Source organism: Eumetopias jubatus, unplaced genomic scaffold (assembly GCF_037043125.1).
Source record: "Eumetopias jubatus isolate StellerSeaLion01/CBP00866 unplaced genomic scaffold, mEumJub1_p1.0 scaffold_27, whole genome shotgun sequence".
Taxonomy (NCBI): Eukaryota; Metazoa; Chordata; class Mammalia; order Carnivora; family Otariidae; genus Eumetopias; species Eumetopias jubatus.
This window is the reverse complement of record NW_028274833.1, coordinates 1,044,958-1,064,972: the sequence shown is the minus strand read 5'-3', so window position 1 is coordinate 1,064,972 and position 20,015 is coordinate 1,044,958. Positions and strand designations below refer to the sequence as shown.

General features: G+C 37.8%; 1 protein-coding gene across 3 annotated transcripts in view; it reads left to right on the top strand.

Annotated features, from left to right (window-relative positions):
* LOC148162013 (cullin-4B-like) overlaps window positions 1–19,725 on the top strand; it is a 180,493-nt gene extending 160,768 nt beyond the window's left edge. For all 3 annotated transcript variants that reach the window (XM_088020438.1, XM_088020436.1, XM_088020437.1), the window contains 2 exons: window positions 16,473–16,625; window positions 19,630–19,725. In XM_088020438.1, coding sequence (XP_087876564.1) covers window positions 16,473–16,625; window positions 19,630–19,725 — 249 coding nt within the window. The remainder of the gene's footprint in view (window positions 1–16,472; window positions 16,626–19,629) is intronic.
* The last annotated feature ends 290 nt before the right edge of the window (window positions 19,726–20,015 follow it).

Below are 20,015 nucleotides of genomic sequence, written 5' to 3'. Positions count from 1 at the left end.
AAATATCTATTTAGGTCCTTTGCCCTCTTTTATTTGGATAATTTTTTTCTTGAGTTATGGAAATTCCTTATATATGTTGTATATTAACTTATCTAATCAGGTATATTACCTGCAAACATTTTATCTCCTTCCATATGTTTCCCTTTTGTTTTATTGTTTCCTTTTTATGCAGAAGCTTTTTTGTTTTTGTATCCAGCTATGCTGTATTTGCTGTTGTCTGTGTTCAGTATCCTATCGAGTATATCCTTACCCAGTCCACTGTTTAAAAGATATTCCCCTGGGGTGCCTGGGTGGCTCAGTTGGTTAAGCAACTGCCTTCGGCTCAGGTCATGATCCTGGAGTCCCGGGATCGAGTCCCGCATCGGGCTTCCTGCTCAGCAGGGAGTCTGCTTCTCTCTCTGACCCTCCTCCTCCCTCTCATGCTCTCTCTCTCTATCTTGTCCTCTCTCTCAAATAAATAAAAGCTTTAAAAAATATATTCCCCCATGTTTTCTTATAAGCATTTTATTGTTTTGGGTGTTAAGCCTTTAATTCGCATTGATTTTTGTGTATGGTTAGAGACAGGGTCCAATTTTCTTCTTTTTTAGGTGGTTGTCCAATATTTCAACACCGTTATTGAAGTGACTACCTTTTTCCCCACTGTGTATTCTAGGCCCTCTGCCGTAGCCTTGTTTGTGCATTGGTGTATTAATGTGCTGTTTTATGCCATGGTTCTACATCTGTTTTTATTTCAGTACCATACTATTTTAGTTATAATAGTTTTTAGTATGTTTTGATCAGGGAAAGTCATAGTGTTACCTTGGTATTCTTAATATTTCTTGACTATTCTGAATCTCTGTGGTTTCAAAGGCCTTTTTATATGCTTTTTTTCTATTTCTGTAAAATATGCCATTTTGATTTTGCTAGAGATTTCTTTGAATCTGAAAGTTGCCTGGGTAGTATGGACATCTCACTATTAAGTCCTATATTTCAGGCACACAGGATGTCCTTCAATTGTATATAATGTGTCTTTTGTGAGTATTTTCTAGTTTTTAGTGTATAACTCTTTAATTTCCTGTTGTTTAATCTTAAGTATTTTTTAAAATTTTAAAAGATTTTTTTTATTTATTTGAGAGAGAGATAGTGAAAGAGGGCACAGTCAGTGGGGGAGAAGGAGAAGCAGACTCCCCACTGAGCAGGGAGCATGACGTGAGACTTAATCCCAGGGTCCTGAGATCATGACCTGAGCCAAACACAGACACTAAACTGACTGAGCCACCCATTCGCCCAGTATTTAATTCTTTAAATTTTCAAAATTGGGTATACTTGATACACAGTGTTACTTTAGTTTCAGGAATACAACCTGAACTCATTATGTGATGATATGTTCACCACAATTGTAGATATTATCTGCCATCATACAACACAATTACAGTATCATTCACTATATTACTTGTGCTGTCTTTTATTCCCATGCTTATTGATTCCATAACTGGTGACCTGTATCTCCCACTCTTTTTGACCTATTTTGCCCAACCCCCACCACACTCTCCCCTGTGGCAACATTCAGTTCTTTGTATTTACAAGACCGATTCTAATGTTTTGCTTGCTTATTCATTTGATTTTTACATTTCATCTATAATTGAAATCATATGACAATCAGACTTACTACACTTAGTTTAGTATCCTTTATTCCATTCATGTTGTTTAAAATGGCAAGAACTCTTCCTTTCATATGAAACAGTAATCTCCTATTTATATATGAATATGTAGCTGATCTTTCTTATCCATTCATCTACCACCGGACACTTAGGTCCGAGTAGATATCTTGGCTATTGTAAACAATGCTGAATAAACATAGGAATAAATATACCTTTCTTTTTTTGGCCAGTGTAATTTTTTTAATATTTTATTTTATTATGTTATATTAGTCACCATACAATACATCATTAGTTTTTGATGTGGTGATCCATGATTCATTCTTTTCGTATAACACCCAGTGCTCCATGCAGTACATGCCCACCTTAATAGCCATCACCAGGCGAACCCATCTTGCCACCCCTTTCCCCTCTAAAGCCTTCAGTTTGTTTCTCAGAGTCCATAGTCTCTCATGGTTCATCTCTCTCTGATTCCCCCCCTTTATTTTCCCTTCCTTCTCCTAATGTCCTCCATGCTATTCCTTATGTTCCATAAATAAGTGAAACCATATGATAATTGACTTTCTCTGCTTGACTTATTTCACTTAGCATAATCTCCTCCAGTCCAATCATCCATGTTGATGTAAAAGTTGGGTATTCATCCTTTCTGATGGCTGATTAACATTCCATTTCATATATGGACCACATCATCTTTATCCATTCGTCTGTTGAAGAGCATCTCAGCTCTTTCCACAGTTTGGCTATTGCGGACATTGCTGCTATGAACATTGGGTGTATAATGTTCTTTTCACTACACCTGTGTCTTTGGGGTAAACACCCAGGAGTGCAATTGCTGGGTCATAGGGTAACTCTCTTTTTAATATTTTTAAGGCACCTCCACACTGTTGTCCAAAGTGGCAGTACCAACTTGCATTCCCACCAACAGTGTAAGACACTTCGCCTTTCTCCACAACCTCTCCAACATTTGTTGTTTCTTTCCCTGTCCATTTTTGCCATTCTAACTGGTGTAAGTTGGTATCTCAGTGTGGTTTGGATTTGAATTTCCCTGATGGCTAATGATGATGAACATTTTTTCATGTATCTGTTACCATTTGTATGTCTTCTTTGGAGAGGTGTCTTCTGCCCATTTTTGGATTGATTATTTAGTTTATGGGTGTTGAGTTTGAGAAGTTCTTTATATAGATCTTGGATATTAGCCCTTTATCTGTAGTGTCATTTGCAAGTATCTTCTCCCATTCTGTGGGTTGCCTCTTTGTTTTGTTGACTGTTTCCTTTGCTGTGCAGAAGCTTTTTATCTTGATGAAGTCCCAAAAGTTCATTTTTGCTTTTGTTTCACTAGCCTTTGGAGATGTTCTTGAAAGAAGTTACTGTGGCCGATGTCAAAGAGGTTATTGCTTATGTTCTCCTCTAGGATTTTGATGGATTCCTGTCTCACAGAGAAGTCTTTCATCCATTTTGAGTTTATCTTTGTGTAGGGTGTTAGAGAATTGTCGAGTTTCATTCATCTGCATATAGCTGTCCAATTTTCCCAGCATCATTTATTGAAGAGACTGTCTTTGTTCCATCGCATATTTTTTCCTGCTTTGTCGAAGATTATTTGACCATAGAGTTGAGGGTCCATATCTGTTCCATTGGTCAAGATGTCTGTTTTTGTGCCAGTACCATGCTGTCTTGGTGATCACTGCTTTGTAATATAATTTGAAATCAGGCAACGCGATGTCCTCAACTTTGGTTTTCTTTTTCAACATTTCCGTGGTAATTCGGGGTCTTTTCTGATTCCATACAAATTTTAGGATTGTTTGTTCCAGCACTTTGAAAAATGTCATTGGAATTTTGATCAGGATGTTATTGAAGATATAGATTGCCTTGGGTAGCATAGACATTTTAACAATGTTTATTCTTCTGATCCATGAGCATGGAATGTTTTACCATCTTTTTGCGTCTTTGTCAATTTCTTTCATGAGTGTTCTGTAGTTCCTAGAGTATAGATCCTTTGCCTCTTTGGTTAGGTTTATTCCTAGGTATCTTACGGTTTTTGGTGCAATTGTAATCATTTCTGTAATTTCTCTTTCTACAATTGCATTGTTAGTGTATAAGAAAGCAACTGATTTCTGTGCATTGATTTTGTACCCTGCCACATTACTGAATTGCTGTATGAGTTCTAGTAATTTGGGGGTGGAGTCTTTTGGGTTTTCCACATAAAGTATCATGTCTTCGAAAAGAGAAATTTTGACATCTTCTTTGCCAATTTGAATACCTTTTATTTATTTTTGTTGTCTGATTGCTGTTGCCAGGACTTCTAATACTATGTTGAACAATAGTGGTGAGAGTGGGCATCCTTGACATATTCCTGATCTTAAGGGAAAGGCTCTCAGCTCTCATCCCCTTTGAGGATGATATTCGCTGTGGGTTTTTCATAGATTGATTTTATGAACTTGAGGAATGTTCCTTCTATCCCTATATTCTGAAGAGTTTTAATCAGGAAAGGATGTTGTATTTTGTCAAATGCTTTTTCTGCATCAATTGAAAGGACCATATGGTTCCTCTCTCTCATCTCTTAATTATTTTGTTCTATCACACTGATTGATTTGCAAATGTTGAACCACCCTTGCATCCCAGGGATAAATCCCCCTTGGTCATAGTGGATGATCTTTTTATTGTATTGTTGGTTCATACTAGCTAGGATTTTTGTTGAGGATTTTGGAATCCATATTCATCAGGGATATTGGTCTGAAATTCTCCATTTTGATGGGGTCTTTGCCTGGTTTGGGGACTAAGGTGATGCTGGCCTCATACAATGAGTCTGGAAGCTTTCCTTCTGTTTGTATTTTTTGAAACAGCTTCAGGAGAATAGGTATTATTTCTTCTTGAATGTTTGGTAGCATTCCCCCAGGGAATCCATCAGGCCCTGGACTCTTTTGTGTTTTGGGAGGTTTTTAATCATTGCTTCAATTTCATTACTGGTTATTGGCCTATTCAGGTTGTTAATTTCTTCCTGTTTCAGTCTTCGCAGCTTATAGGTTTCCAGGAAGGCCTCCATTTCATCCAGGTTGCTCAGCTCATTGGCATATAGTTGTTGATAAGATATTCTAATAATTGTCTCTATTTCCTTGGTGTTAGTCATGATCTCTCCCCTTCATTCATAATTTTTATTAATTTGGGTCCTTTCTCTTTTCTTTTGGATAAGTCTGGCCAGTGGTTTATTGATCTTATTAATTCTTTCAAAGAACCAGCTACTAGTTTCGTTGATCTTATCCACTGTGTTTCTGGTTTCTAATTCATTGATCTCTGCTCTAATCTTATTTCTCTTCTAATGCGTGGCTTAGGCATCGTTTGTTGCTTTTTCTTTAGTTCTTTAAGGTGTGAAGTTAGTTGGTGAATTCGGGATCTTTCTATTTTTTTAGTTAGGCTACATGGCTCTATGTATTTCCCCCTTAGGACCTTCTTTGCTGTATCCCATAGGTTTTGGACCGATATTTTTTTGTTCTTATTGGTTTCCACGAATTGTTTAAGTTCTTCTTTGAAATCCTGGTTGACCCAAACATTCTTGAGCAAAGTATTCTTTAGTTTCCAAGTCTTTGAATTCCTTCCAAATTTTTCTTGTGATTGAGTTCCAGTTTTAAAGCATTATGGTCTGCGAATATGCAGGTGATAATCTCAATCTTTTGGTATCGGTTGAAACCTGATTTGTGACCCAGTATGTGGCCTATTTTGGAGAAAGTTCCACGTGCGCTCAAAAAGAATGAGTATTCTGTTGTTTTAGGGTGTTATGTTCTGTATATATTTATGAGGTCCATCTGGTCCAGTGTATCATTCAAAGCTCTTGTTTCCTTGTTGATTTTCTGCTTAGATGATCTGTCCATTGCTGAGAGTGGGCTATTGAGGTCTCCTGCAATTAAAGTATTGTTATCAATATGACTATTTTGGTTAACAGTTGCCTTATGTAGATGGCTGCTCCCATGTTGGGGGCATAGATATTTACAATTGTTAGATCTTCTTGTTGGAGAGTCCCTTTAAGAATGATATAGTGTCCTTATGTGTCTCTAATTACAGTCTTTAGTTTAAAATCTAATTTGTCTGATATGAGAATTGCTACCCCAGGTTTCTTTTGAGGTCCGCTTGTATGGAAGATGGATCTCCACCCCTTCACTTTCAGTCTGGATGTATCTTTAGGTTCAAAATGAGTCTGTTGTAGACAGCGTATGGATGGGTCCTTTTTGTCCAATCTGCAACTCTGTGCCGTTTTATGGGAGCATTTAGGGTATTTACGTTGAGAGTGATTATTGATAGATATACATTTAATGTCTTCATGTTGCATGTGAAGACCTTGTTTTTATAGATTGTCCCTGTAAATTTCTGATCTTTATCACTCTTGGGTTCTTTCTCCTTTTATAGAACACTCCCTAATATTTCTTGCAGAGTTGGCTTAGTGGTCACATGTTCTTTCAGTTTCTCCCGGTATTAGAAGTTCTGCATCTCTCCATCCATTCTAAATGACAGCCTTGCTGGATAAAGTATTCTTGGCTGCATGTTTTTCTCATTTAGTACCCTGAATATGTCTTACCGGGCCTTTCTGGCTTGCCAGGTCTCCTTGGATAGTTGTGACATTATTCTGATGTTCCTCCCTCTGTACGTAAGGAATCTCTTCCCTTAACTGCCCTTAAGATGGTTTTCTTGTTTCTAAATTTGCGAGTTTTACTAATACATGCCTGGGCATTGGCCTGTTTTCTTGATCTTAGGAGGGGTCCTCTTTGCCTCTAGGACACAAATGTTTGTTTTATTTTCCAGATTAGGGAAGTTCTCGGCTACGATGTGCTCAAATATATCTTCTAGTCCTGTCTCTCTCTCTCCATCACGTCAGAGATCCCAATAATTCTGACACTGGAACGTTTCATGGTGTCACTTATTTCTCTGATTCTATTTTCATGGATTATGAGTTGTTTTTCCATCTCCTCCTCTTTTTCCTTCTTGTCTATTAATTGGTTTTCTAGATCACTAATTCGTTCTTCTGCTTCACTTACTCTAGCTGTTATAATATCTAGATTAGATTGGATCTCATTCATAGCATTTTTAAGTTCTGCCAATTCAGCTTTCATTTCTGCCCTTAGATACACTATGTTGCTATTAATCGATTTTTCCATTCCAGCTATTGTCTTTACAATTGCTAGCCTGAATTCCATCTCTGACATCATGGTTATATCTTCTGAATCTATTTGTAAATCTGTGGCATAAGTCATAATTTCTAAGTCTTTCCTCTTTGGGGCGTTCTTCCTCCTAATCATTCTGCTGAGGGTAGTTTGAGGGAGTGTACAGAGTCGAAATTATTGACCACAACCCAAGAAAGATGCACCTGTTTTATAGGGACCTTAAGGTTGCTGGCCTCTTGTTCTCACAGCCTGTCTTCTGGGGGAGCGACCTGTTGTGCTCTTTTACTCAGGCTCGCCTGTTTGAGCAGAGTTGCCCTGTCCCCTGTGGTGGGTGATGGGCTCAGTGCGAACAGGTTTGGGGGGGCTTTTGTTCTCTGGTGGCTTTCCCTGCCGGCTTGCCACATCCCTTCTGAGAGTCAGAGCAGAAGAGATCATTTCCAGCCCTCTGTCTCAGAGCAGAAAGATCATAGTCTGTTCTTCAGTGAGCTCTCCAGGCCACACTATCTCCATTTCTGTCTGTGCTGTTATAAATGTCAGCTTCCTGGGTTGTTCGCCCCTCAGCAGCGCTCCCAGTCCTTGCCTCCAGGCCTGGGCATGTCTCTGTCCTTTGTGCTTCTAAAACCAGTCACCCCCAGTTCACACGTGCAGTCCCACTGCTCTGTGTTTCAGTTCAGGGGGCTGCCCTAAAGCACGGGAAGCTGTTGCTCACTGATGGTGTAGACTTACCATGGCTCACTCTGCCTTCCATTTATCTTCTAATATCTGCCCGTGGAATCACAGCTCCCCACTTCATACCTCGAAACCAACCGCCTACAATATTCTTTTTGTAGAGATCCAGATCTATCTTCTTACATCTCACACTGATTTTGTGGGTGTTCAGAGTGGTCTGGTAGATATCCAGCTCAATTCCGGGGACCGGTTGAAATAGGGTCTGCTACTTCTCCACCATCTTTTCAGCATCTCTGAAGAGCCTATCTTTTCCCCATTATATATTCTTCCTCCTTTAGCAAAGACTAATTTGCATGTGTCACATGCGTTTTTGCCTGGACTGTGTATTCTGTGTGTGTTCTATGTGTCTGTTTTTGTGCCAATGTCATACTTTGATTACTATAGTTTTGTAATACAGTTTGAAATAAGGAAGACTGATACCTTCAGCTTGACTTCTTTTTCAACATTGCTGTGATCATTCACTGTCCTTTGTGGTTCTATATGCATTTTAGGATTATTTCTTCGAGTTCTCTGAAAGATGCCATTGGTATTTTAATAGAGATCGCATTGAATCTGTGGATTGTTTTGGGTGGCAGGGACAATTTAATAATATTAATTCTTCCAATCCAGATGTAAGGTATGTCTTTCAATATATCATCTTCATTTCCATCTACCAGTGTCTTACAGTTTACCCGCCCCTACCCGTTTTCATTTGGATTGCTTCGTGTTTTTTTATTGCTTGCATTTTATTTTACTTGTGTTTTGTGTGCAACTTTAAATGGAATTGTTTACTTAATTTTCTTTTCTCAATGTGGTCTTTTATATTGATTTGCAGATATTGAACCACACTTGTGCCTTGAATAAATCACACTTGATCCTGTTATATGATTCTTTTAATGTATTTGATTTGATTTGCTAACATTTTGTTGAGGATTTTTGTATCTATATTCATGAGAATTATTGGCCTGTAATCCGCCTAACTTTAACAGCAACAAACGAGTGGATAGTTTTTAAAATTTGCTTTTATTGAACAAAGCAGAGAGGGGAGGTTGTAGGGCAACCTAAACCTACGAGGAGACAAAACACAAGTACTGGCTCACTTATGTTAGCCTGAAAAGGAAGTAATGTCTGTACCTGTGGGTCTAATAGTTTTAACAGATTGTTGAAGTTTTGATAAAATACTGTGAGGTTATAGAACACATGGAACTAAAGATTTAAAAGGGAGTTCAAGGGGCGGAGCAAGATGGCGGAGGAGTAGGAGACCTGGATTTCATCTAGTCTCAGGAATTCAGCTGAATAGGGATCAAACCATTCTGAACACCTACGAACTCAACAGAAGATCGAAGAGGAGAGTAGCAACAACTCTCTGAACAGAGAAGCGACCACTTACTGGAAGGTAGGATGTGCAGAGAAGTGAATCTCAGGCACTATTTGGGAGGATAGACGGCAGGGGAGGGGGCCTCCGCTGGCTGCTTCTGGCAAGTGATAGAGCCCCGGAGCACAAAATCGGAACTTTTAGAAGTCGGCTCCGCTGAGGGACGTCGCTCCAGTGGCTAAGCGGGAGGTGAAACCCTTGCGGGACAGTGTGCTCTCAGGACCCTCGGGGTCACAGAAAGACCAGGGGTGCCTGAGTGTGGCAGAGCTCCCAGGTATCGGAGCGGGGAAGCCGGCTGAAGAGACAGAGCTGAGGCGTGGCTCTCAGCTCGGGGATGCCATAAACTGTGATCCGCGGCCCAGTCAGACCACTGCTCCTCCAGCAGGGACCCAAAAAGCGGCAGAGCCAGGGAGACTCCCCTTTCTCCCCCGGGGGGAGCAGCGTGGGAACGCACCACAGGGATCTCTGGGTTTGGAGACTCCACACGGGGTCGGGTGCCAGAGATACAAATGCTCAGTCACAGGCCAGATAAGCACGGAGTGTGGCTGGAGACCGGGGACACGGGAGTGACTGCTTTTCTCTGGGGGCGCACTGAGGAGTGGGGCCCCAAGTTCTCAGCTCCTCCAGGTGGAGATTGGGAGGCCACCATTTTCGCCCTGGTCTTCCAAACCTGTACCGAGAGCTTGCAGGGAACAAAAGCTCCTGAGAACAAACCGGAGCAGCTTGCTTAAACCAGACCAACAAGGGCGGGCCAATTCAACCTCCGGCAAAGACATTTGGAACCATGGCAACAGGCCCCTCCCCCAGAAGATCAGCACGAACAGCCAGCAAGCCACGACCAAGTTTACCCATCAAGAAGAACAGGAGAACTCCAGCGCTAGGGGAATACTGCACATAGAATTCATGGCTTGCTTTACCATGATTCATTAGTTCATCAAAGTTAATTTTTTAACTGTTTTTTTTTTAATTTTTCTTTTTCCCTTTTTCAAACAACATCTTATCAATCCCTTTTTTTTAAAAAACTTTTTATTTTTCATTTTTAGAGTCATATTTTATCCCTTCATAGTAGTTACCCTTATTTTTGGCATATATATATATAAGTTGTTCTCTCTTTAAAATTTTGAGATGCAGTTTCTTCTAACAGATCAAAATATACCCTAAATCACTAGTGTATGGCTTTGTTCTAGTCTCCTGCCTGAACACATTCTCTCCCTTTTTTCTTTTTTTTAAAATCTTCTTTTTTCAAACAACTTTTCTTAAATTCCTTTTATAAAATTTTTTATAATTTTCATCTTCACAGTCATCTTCCATCCCTTCATTGTATCGACCTTTATTTTCTACATATATGTCTTTCTTCCTTTAAAATTTTAGGAGGCATTTTTTTCTAACAGACCAAAATATGCCCAAAATCTAGTGTGTGGCACTGATCTATGCACTAGCCTGATCATATCTGATCATATTCTGCTTTTTTTGTATTGTTCTCTTTTTGTTTTTATCTTTTTTTTCTCTTTCTTTTTTCTTTCTTTCCCTTTCTTTTCTCCTGGTTTCAGGTCTTTTCTGATTTCTATACAGTATATTTGCTGGGGACGTTTTTAACCTGTTAGCATTTTGCTCTCTCATTCATCTATTCTCTTCTGGACAAAATGACACGACGAAAAAAATCACCTCAGCAAAAAGAACAAGAGGTAGTACCGTCAGCCAGGGACCTACTCAATACGGACATTAGTACGATGTCGGACCTAGAGTTCAGAATCATGACTTTAAAGATACTAGCTGGGCTTGAAAAAAGCGTGGAAGTTATTAGAGAAACCTTTCTGGAGAAATAAAAGAACTAAAATCTAACCAAGTCGAAATCAAAAAGGCTATTGATGAGGTGCAATAAAAAATGGGGGCACTAAATGCTAGGATAAATGAGACAGAAGAAAGAATCAGCGATATAGAAGACCAAATGATGGAAAATAAATGGGTGAGAAAAAGATAAACAGCTACAGGATCACGAGGGCAGAATTCGAGAGATAAGTTATACGATAAGATGAAACAACATTAGAATATTTGGGATCCCAGAAGAAGAAGAAAGAGAGAGAGGGGCAGAAGGTATATTGGAGCAAATAATAGCAGAGAACTTCCCTAATGTGAAGAAGGAAACAGGCATCAAAATCCAGAAGGCACAGAGAACCCCTCTCAAAATCAATAATAATAGGCCAACACCCCGACATCTAATAGTAAAGCTTACAAGTCTCAGAGACAAAGAGAAAATCCTGAAAGCAGCTCGGGAGAAGAGATATGTAACCTACAATGGTAGAAATATTAGATTGGCAACAGACCTATCCACAGAGACCTGGCAGGCCAGAAAGGACTGGCATGATATCTTCAGAGCACTAAACGAGAAAAATATGCAGCCAAGACAGAAGAGAGACAAATCAAGGAGTTGATCCCATTTACAATTGCACCCAAAACCATAAGATACCTAGGAATAAATTTAACTAAAGAGGCAAAGGATCTGTACTCAGAAAAGTATAAAGTACTCATGAAAGAAATTGAAGAAGACACAAAGAAATGGAAAAATGTTCCATGCTCATGGATTTGGAGAACCAACATTGTGAAGATGTCAATGCTACCTAGAGCAATCTACACATTCAGTGCAATCCCCATCAAAATACCATCCACTATTTTCAAAGAAATGGAACAAATAATCCTAAAATTTGCATGGAACAAGAAGAGACCCCGAATAGCCAAAGGAATATTGAAAAAGAAAACCAAAGCTGGCGGGATCACAATTCCGGACTTCCCGCTCTATTACAAAGCTGTCATCATCAAGACAGTATGGTACTGGCACAAAAACAGACACATAGATCAATGGAACAGAATCGAGAGCCCAGAAATGGACCCTCAACTCTATGGTCAACTTATCTTTGACAAAGCAGGAAAGAATGTCCAATGGCAAAAAGACAGTCTCTTCAACAAATGGTGTTGGGAAAATTGGACCGCCACATGCAGAAGAATGATACTGGATCATTTCCTCACACCACACACAAAAATAGACTCCAAATGGCTGAAAGACCTAAACGTCAGATAATAGTCCATCAAAATCCTAAAGGAGAACACAGGCAGCAACCTCTTTGACCTCAGCTGCAGCAACTTCTTCCTAGAAACATCGCCAAAGGCAAGGGAAGCAAGGGCAAAAATGAACTATTAGGATTTCATCAAGATAAAAAGCTTTTGTACAGCAAAAGAAACAGTCCACAAAACCAAAAGACAACCGACAGAATGGGAGAAAATATTTGCAAATGACATATCAGGTAAAGGGCTAGTATCCAAAATCTATAAAGAATTTCTCAAACTCAACACCCAAAGAAAAAATAATCCAATCAAGAAATGGGCAGAAGACATGAACAGACATTTTCCAAAGAAGACATCCAAATGGCCAACAGACACATGAAAAAGTGGTCAACATCGCTCGGCATCAGGGAAATCCAAATCAAAACCTCAATGAGATACCACATCACACCAGTCAGAATGGCTAAAATTAACAAGTCAGGAAACGACAGATGTTGGAGGGGATGTGGAGAAAGGGGAACCCTCCTACACTGTGGGTGGGAATGCAAGCTGGTGCAACCCCTCTGGAAAACAATATGGAGGTTCCTCAAACAGTTGAAAATAGAGCTACCATACGATCCAGCAATTGCACTACTGGATATTTACAACAAAGATACAAATGTAGGGATCCGAAGGGGTACGTGCACCCTAATGTTTATAGCAGCAGTGTCCACAATAGCCAAACTGTGGAAAGAGCCAAGATGTCCATCTACAGATGAATGGATAAAGAAGAGGTGGTATATATACACAATGGAATATTATGCAGCCATCAAAAGGAATGAGATCTTGCCATTTGCAACGACGTGGATGGAACTGGAGGGTGTTATGCTGAGGGAAATAAGTCAGTCAGAGAAAGACATGTATCATATGACCTCACTGATATGAGGAATTCTTAATCTCAGGAAACAAACTGAGTGTTGCTGGAGTGGTGGGGGGTGGGAGGGATGGGGTGGCTGGGTGATAGACATTGGGGAGGGTATGTGCTATGGTGAGCGCTGTGAACTGTGCAAGACTGTTGAGTTGCAGATCTGTACTTCTGCAACAAATAATGCAACATATATTAAGAAAAAAATAGAACAAAATAGCAGGAGAGTAACAATGAGGGGGAGTAAGTCAGGGGGGGAGACGAACCATGAGAGATGATGGACTCTGAAAAACAAACTGAGGGTTTTAGGGGGGAGGAGGGGAGGATGGGTTAGCCTGGTGATGAGTATTCAAGGGGCACGTTCTGCATGGAGCACCGGGTGTTACGCACAAAGAATGAATCGTGGAACACTACATCAAAAACTAATGATGTAATATATGGTGATTAACATAACAATAAAAAAGAAGAAAAAAATAAAAGGGAGTTCAAATTTACTTGACACTTTTCCCTCATAAACCTCACTAAGTAGAAGCTGAGAGGAGAAACTGGAGAGACCCCTCCTCTATGGAACAATCTCAAAAGGCACACAAATATCACTGAAGAAATACTTGGACTCTTCTTTCATAAAGAAAATCATAAACCCACTGAGGGAGAAACAATAAATATTTAAATCTTTGACATAGTGAAAACCACTAAGAAGGGAACATGTAAGAGAAAATTTCTCTGACTTTATAGAATTGGGAAACCATCATACACTTAGACTATGAAGATATTTACCAATGGAGGTGGGATAAGATCGCAACAAAGGGGATAACACTGCAAGACACAGGCACTAATTTAAGATTGAAGATGAATCAGGAAAAAAAAAAAAACAGAACACCCTCTCAAGCAAGAGTACCACAAATGACAGACTTTACTGCTGGGGGAAAAGGAAAAGTATTGAAAGAGATACCTAAGAATAAAAGAGCCTTGGTGGAAGTCACGGTTTTCAAAGGAGAAGTTAGTTTCACCATTATAGTAAAGCAAAACAAAGAAAAAAACAAGTGTGAATGCAATGAAGTGGCTAAAACAAACAGTAATAGCATTATCACCCAGTCACTAAAGCTGACAGGTAGAGAAAGCTCACAGTCTACCATGGTGGAGAGAGAGACTGGTGAGGGATTACTCAGCTTCCCCAGTTGTGCAAGACTCTGGTAAAGAAATCCATCTCTCTCTCTCTTTTTTTTTTTCTTTTTGGTAATAACGTTTGCCTGTTCTATTAATCTTTTCAAAGAACCAACTTATTTTTCCAATTTTCTCTATTTTATCCTCTATTTTGTTTGTGTCTGATCTTATCTTTATTACTGATTTCTTTCAGTGGCTTGAGTTCAGTTTTTTTCTTTTTTCAATTTCCTTCTGTTATTGATTTGAGATCTCTTTCTTTTTTGAATGCATGCATTTATACCTTTAAATTTCCCTTTAAGCACTCCTATACACTATTCCATAGTTTTATTTTTAGTTGTATTCTCTCATTTATTTCTAAACATTTTCTGGTTTCCCTAGTGATTTTTTTTTAACTTATTTATTTGACAGAGAGAGAGAACATGTGCGAGGGGAGGGGCAGAGGGAGAGGGAGAGAAATCCTCAAGCAGACTCCCCACTGAGCATGGAGCCAGATGCAGGGCTTGATCCCATGACCCAGAGACCATGACCTGAGCTGAAATTAAGAGATGGATGCTTAACGGACTGAGCCACCCAGGCACCCTTCTAGTGATTTGTTCTTAACCTATTGGTTATTTAGGAGTCTATTATTTATATCCATGTATTTTCTTTCCTTATTGATTCCTACCTTGATTCTATTGTGCTTGGAGAAAATATTTGATATGAGTTTGATCTTTCATACATTATGTGTAAAAAAACATTAATGTGTATAAAAATATTTTGTGTACATGGACGCCTGGGTGGCTCAGTTGGTTAGGCGACTGCCTTCAGCTCGGGTCATGATCCCGGAGTCCTGGGATCGAGTCGCACATCAGGCTCCCTGCTCAGCAGGGAGTCTGCTTCTCCCTCTGACCCTCCCCCTTTCGTGCTCTCTCACTCTCTCTCTCCAAATAAATAAAATCTTTAAAAAAATTTGTGTACAAAAACATTATGCTAAGTGAAAGAAGCCAGACATAATAGCCCAGTTATTGTATAATTCTTTCCATGTTATATTTGAAAAGTAGGCAAATCCACAGATAAAGTAGAAGAATAGTGGTAACCATATCATGGGGAATGAAGAGTGATTACTTAATGTGCATAGGTCGTTTTCTGGATGGTGAACATGTTTCAAACTAGAGATAGATGGTAGTCGTGCAACATTGTATGCTTAAATACTGCCAACTGTATATTTTAAATTTTTAAACCATTTAGACAATTTAAAAATGGTTAATTGTATATTTTGTGATTTCACTTCAATAGAAAATGTATGTCTGAAGAATAGAAGATATATGAAGGTATTTTTATTAGAGATAGTATGTTTAAAGCTCTACTTGAAAAACGTAGAGTTGAGATAATCTTTGAAATGGGAAAAGTAGAAAGAGCATTTAAGTAAAAATAATACTGATGAAAGCACATACAACTGTGAAGTAGTAAGAATATAGAAAATATTGAGTAATTAAAAGGAAGCTAGTCTTGCTCTGAGGATTTCGAGGCTTTATTTGGAATTTCCATCCCAGGAGGCAGTGAAAAAGATTATATATATTCCTAACTGGAAACTCAAAGCATTTGGAAGATTACTGTTGAAGATTTAGGATATAAGAAAAGATGGAAAATGTTTGAAATTAGAAGTTTGAATTTTTTATTTTTATTTTTTTTACTTTTTAAAGATTTTATTTATTTATTTGACAGAGAGAGAGAGACAGTAAGAGCAGGAACACAAGCAGGGGAGTGGGAGAGGGAGAAGCAGGCTTCCTGCCAAGCAGGGAGCCCGATGTGGGACTCAATCCCAGGACCCTGGGATCATGACCCAAGCCGAAGGCAGACACTTAACGACTGAGCCACCCAGGAGCCAGTTTGAATGTTTTTAAAAATATATGATAAAGTTAAAAAAATAATTATTATACATATCCTTTTATAATTGCCAAAAGCTAAAATGAGAAAGTCTCTGAAAATAAATGACTTAATGTAAAGTAGAATAGAAAAATAAAACTTTAACTTGTATAAATTATTGATGGAGTAATATATGTGTACAAGATAAATTTTACTTTTTGTCTTCGGCATGACATTTAAACATGATATCTTGTTTATAATATAAATAATATCATATATTATATATATTATATATATATTACACATAATAATATAGAATTACAAGAGAGTGTTCATGACCAAAGAAGACAAAGTGCGCTTAAAAGAACTGGAAACAAATCACGGCTACATGCTTTCCTATCAGTTTTTCTGGTTAAAAGGAGACTGACTAAAATTTAAGGATGACAATGCAAACTTAAATCTAAAAATGATACTATGTAAAAGATTTCCACTAAAAGTGAAAATGAATTGTATATATGTTTCTGTTACTGTGTTATTTCTACAAAAATAATCTTTTAAAACTGTTAATTTGTATAAATGGTTTGGTTATTGAAATTTTATGTATTGTCATTTTATCTTTTAATTATTTTTATTAGATAGAGGAACATACTACCACCACACAGAGAGTTTTCCAAGACCGACAATATCAGATTGATGCTGCAATTGTTCGTATTATGAAGATAAGGAAAACACTTAACCACAATGTACTTCTGTCAGAATTGTATAACCAGCTAAAATTTACACTAAAGGTAAACAGATCTATCAAAAAGTCAGTGGCATTGAGTTACTTTTTAAAAAATTTTTTTAAAATTTTGTTATGTTAGTCACCATACAATGCATCATTAGTTTTTAATGTGGTGATCCACGTCCATTGTTTTCATGTAACACGCTGTTTGTATCAATTTTACAAACAGAAACAATAAATTGTAGCATTTTAAAAAGAAAGAATAGAAATAAAGAAAAATAAATTAACCTCATGATCCAGTTTTAAATATTTTCACTGTACCTCCATGATTTAGATACTCTTCCAGGATGTATCTCCTCTACAGAATACAGGAATTGCCTTTATTCCCACTGCTTATAACTGAATACCTCACAATTATTAGCAAAAGGCTTTGGTCTAATTATGATAGTCCTTTCTCTCTGCCTCTTATAAGGATTGATCTTGATGACATATTAAATATTACAGTCTAGCAAATTAGATAGCAATATTTGGCAAATTATTTCTTGTTACCATTTTTAAAAATTGAGAGGTCTTTTTAAAAACACGGTTACAGCTCCTTTGTTCAGTTCTTATAGTTTAGGCTTTTGAATCAATTTTTTGAGATAATTATTAAAAATTTCAAACAACCACTCCAGTTTTCTTTGGAGGTTTGTTGGCATGAAAAATCGTTCTCCATCCCCTCACTTTCAGTCTGGAGGTGACTTCAGGTTCAAAATGAGTCTCTTGTAGACACATATGGATGGGGTCCTGTCTTTTTATCCAATGTGCAACCCTGTGCCAATTTATGGGAGCATTTAGGCCGTTCATGTTGAGAGTGATTATTGAAAGATATGATTTTAGTGCCATAATGTTCCCTGTGAAGTCCTTTTTCTATAGATTGTCTCTGTAAATTTCTGTTCTGTATCACTCTTGGGGTCTTTCTCCTTTTATAGAACCCCCTTAATATTTCTTGCAAGGGCTGGCTTAGTGGTCATATATTCTTTCAGTTTCTGCTGGTCTTGGAAGCTGTGTATCCCTCCATCCATTCTAAATCACAGCCTTGCCGGATAAAGCATTCTTGGCTGCATGTTCTTCTCATTTAGTACCTTGAATATGTCTTGCCAGCCCTTTCTGGCTTGCCAGGTCTCTGTGGACAGGTCCTCCCTCTGCACTTATGGAATCTCTCCCCCCTAACAGCCCTTAAGATGGTTTCCTTGATTCTAAGATTTGCGAGTTTTATTATTACATGCCTGGGAGTTGGTCTGTTCTTGATCTTGGTAGGGGTCCTCTCTGCCTCTAGGACATGAATGCTTGTTTCATTCCCCAGATTAGGGAAGTTCTTGGGTATGACTTGCTCAAATATATCTTCTAATCCTCTCTCTCTTTCTCCACCCCCTTAGGGACCCCAATAATTCTGACATTGGAATGTTTCATGGGGTCATTTATTTCTCTAATTCTGTTTTCATGGATTTTGAGATGTTTGTTCCAGGCTTCCTCATTTTCCTTTTTTTCTATCAATTTGTCTTCTAGATCACTAATTCATTCTTCTGCCTCATTTACCCTAGCTGTAAGCATATCTAGATTAGATTGCATCTCAATTATAGCATTTTTAAGTTCAGCCTGATTAACTCTTATTTCTGCCTTTAGAGAATCTATGTTGCCATTACGGTTTTCTCCAGCCTAGCTATTATCTTCATAACTGTTACCGTGCTATTTCTGACATCTTGCTTATATCCATATCCATTAGGTCTATGGATGAGCCCATTGTCTCTTGGTCTGTTATTTGGGACAACATCAAAACAAATGATGTACTATATGTCAGCTAACTGAACATAATAATAAAAAATATTATAAATGAAAAAAATAAAAAAACAAAATGTCTAAAAAAACTTCAAGTAATTTGTCAGCATTTTATCTTTAAAATAAAGTGAAAAATTGTTAGTAGTTTGTATATCCTAAATAATCAAAATTTAATTGCTATAAAACACATCAGTTTCTAGACTGTTTATGGTTGACTCACAAGGTCTGAAGCCTGTCAGCTAGAATTTCTTTTTTCTCTTTCTTTTTTTTCATTTGGCTAGGATTTCAATTGTACTTTATTTCATCTCTTTTTCTTTTTGTGACTCTTGGCAAGTTTACATAATTTGCTTTATCTCAGCTTCCTCATGGAAAATGATCACTTTAATTAACTATTCTAGTGTTATTAAGACAAAAGAGTGGCCTGAAGTATAGTAAATGCTAAGGAAATTTTAGCTGTGCTGCTACATTATCAGTGTTGTACTCTTGATTATTTTTAAATTTAAAAGCTGTTTCTGGGCGCCTGGGTTGCTCAGTTGGTTAAGTAACTGCCTTTGGCTCAGGTTATGATCCTGGAGTCCCTGGATCGACTCCCGCATCGGGTTTCCCGCTCGGCAGGGAGTCTGCTTCTCCCTCTGACCCTCCCCCCTCTCATGTGCTCTCTCTCTCTCTCTCTCATTCTCTCTGTCTCAAATAAATAAATAAAATCTTAAAAAAAAAAAAAAGCTGTTTCTTTCCTGAGGTAAAAAACACTTACTCTTAAGTCTTTCTGGGTTCTCTACCCATGGCTCAATTGAGTGCTTGTTGTACTTTAGTAAATTATGAAATTTCTTTCCTTAATGTGCGTTGTAGGGAGTGTAATCTCTACATGCTAACTAAGCATGTGCCTTATAGAGAGTTGTGCCTAAGGTATTAGCTATCTTATGCATTCTAGAGCCTTTGTTAATGGCAGTGGTTAATGAATATAACTTCTTTTTCCTGCAAAGTTATTAAAGAAATTGAAAGCATAATTTTTTTTTTCCAAAATGCAGTCCAGGTATGTTTTTATTCTATTCTTTATGTACTAATCGTGCTTTATTCCTATTTAGTACTTTTCTTATGTGTGTCTAGATTAGTTAAGAAATTTATTATTTCCTGAGAAATATGAATAATAAAAATATGATATATAAAATGTGATCTTTTTTTTGTATTTGAGGAGAGAATAGGAAATACTGTGATTTAATTTTTACTAATTCTAATAATTTATTTTGTAGCCTTCTGATCTGAAGAAGAGAATAGAATCCTTAATTGACAGAGACTACATCGAAAGAGATAAAGAAAATCCAAACCAGTACAAGTATATTGCCTGAAGCTCTGGCCTTAATTTGAATATCTGACACTATACCTACTTCTAGTAGGTGCCTCACGGTCCTGTTCATTGATTAAAACGTTGCACTGATATTTGAATAAAAGCAATGCATTAAAAATACAAATGCAGAATTAAAATTTTCATCAACATTCTGTTAAAAGTATATAAATTTCTGAATTAAGTTTTTTAAATGTCACTTTTACATTGTACTTAATGATCTAAAACTTTCTGGAATATTTCATACTGTTTGCTGTCCTTCATTCCAGTATAGTTCATGTTCATTACATGTAA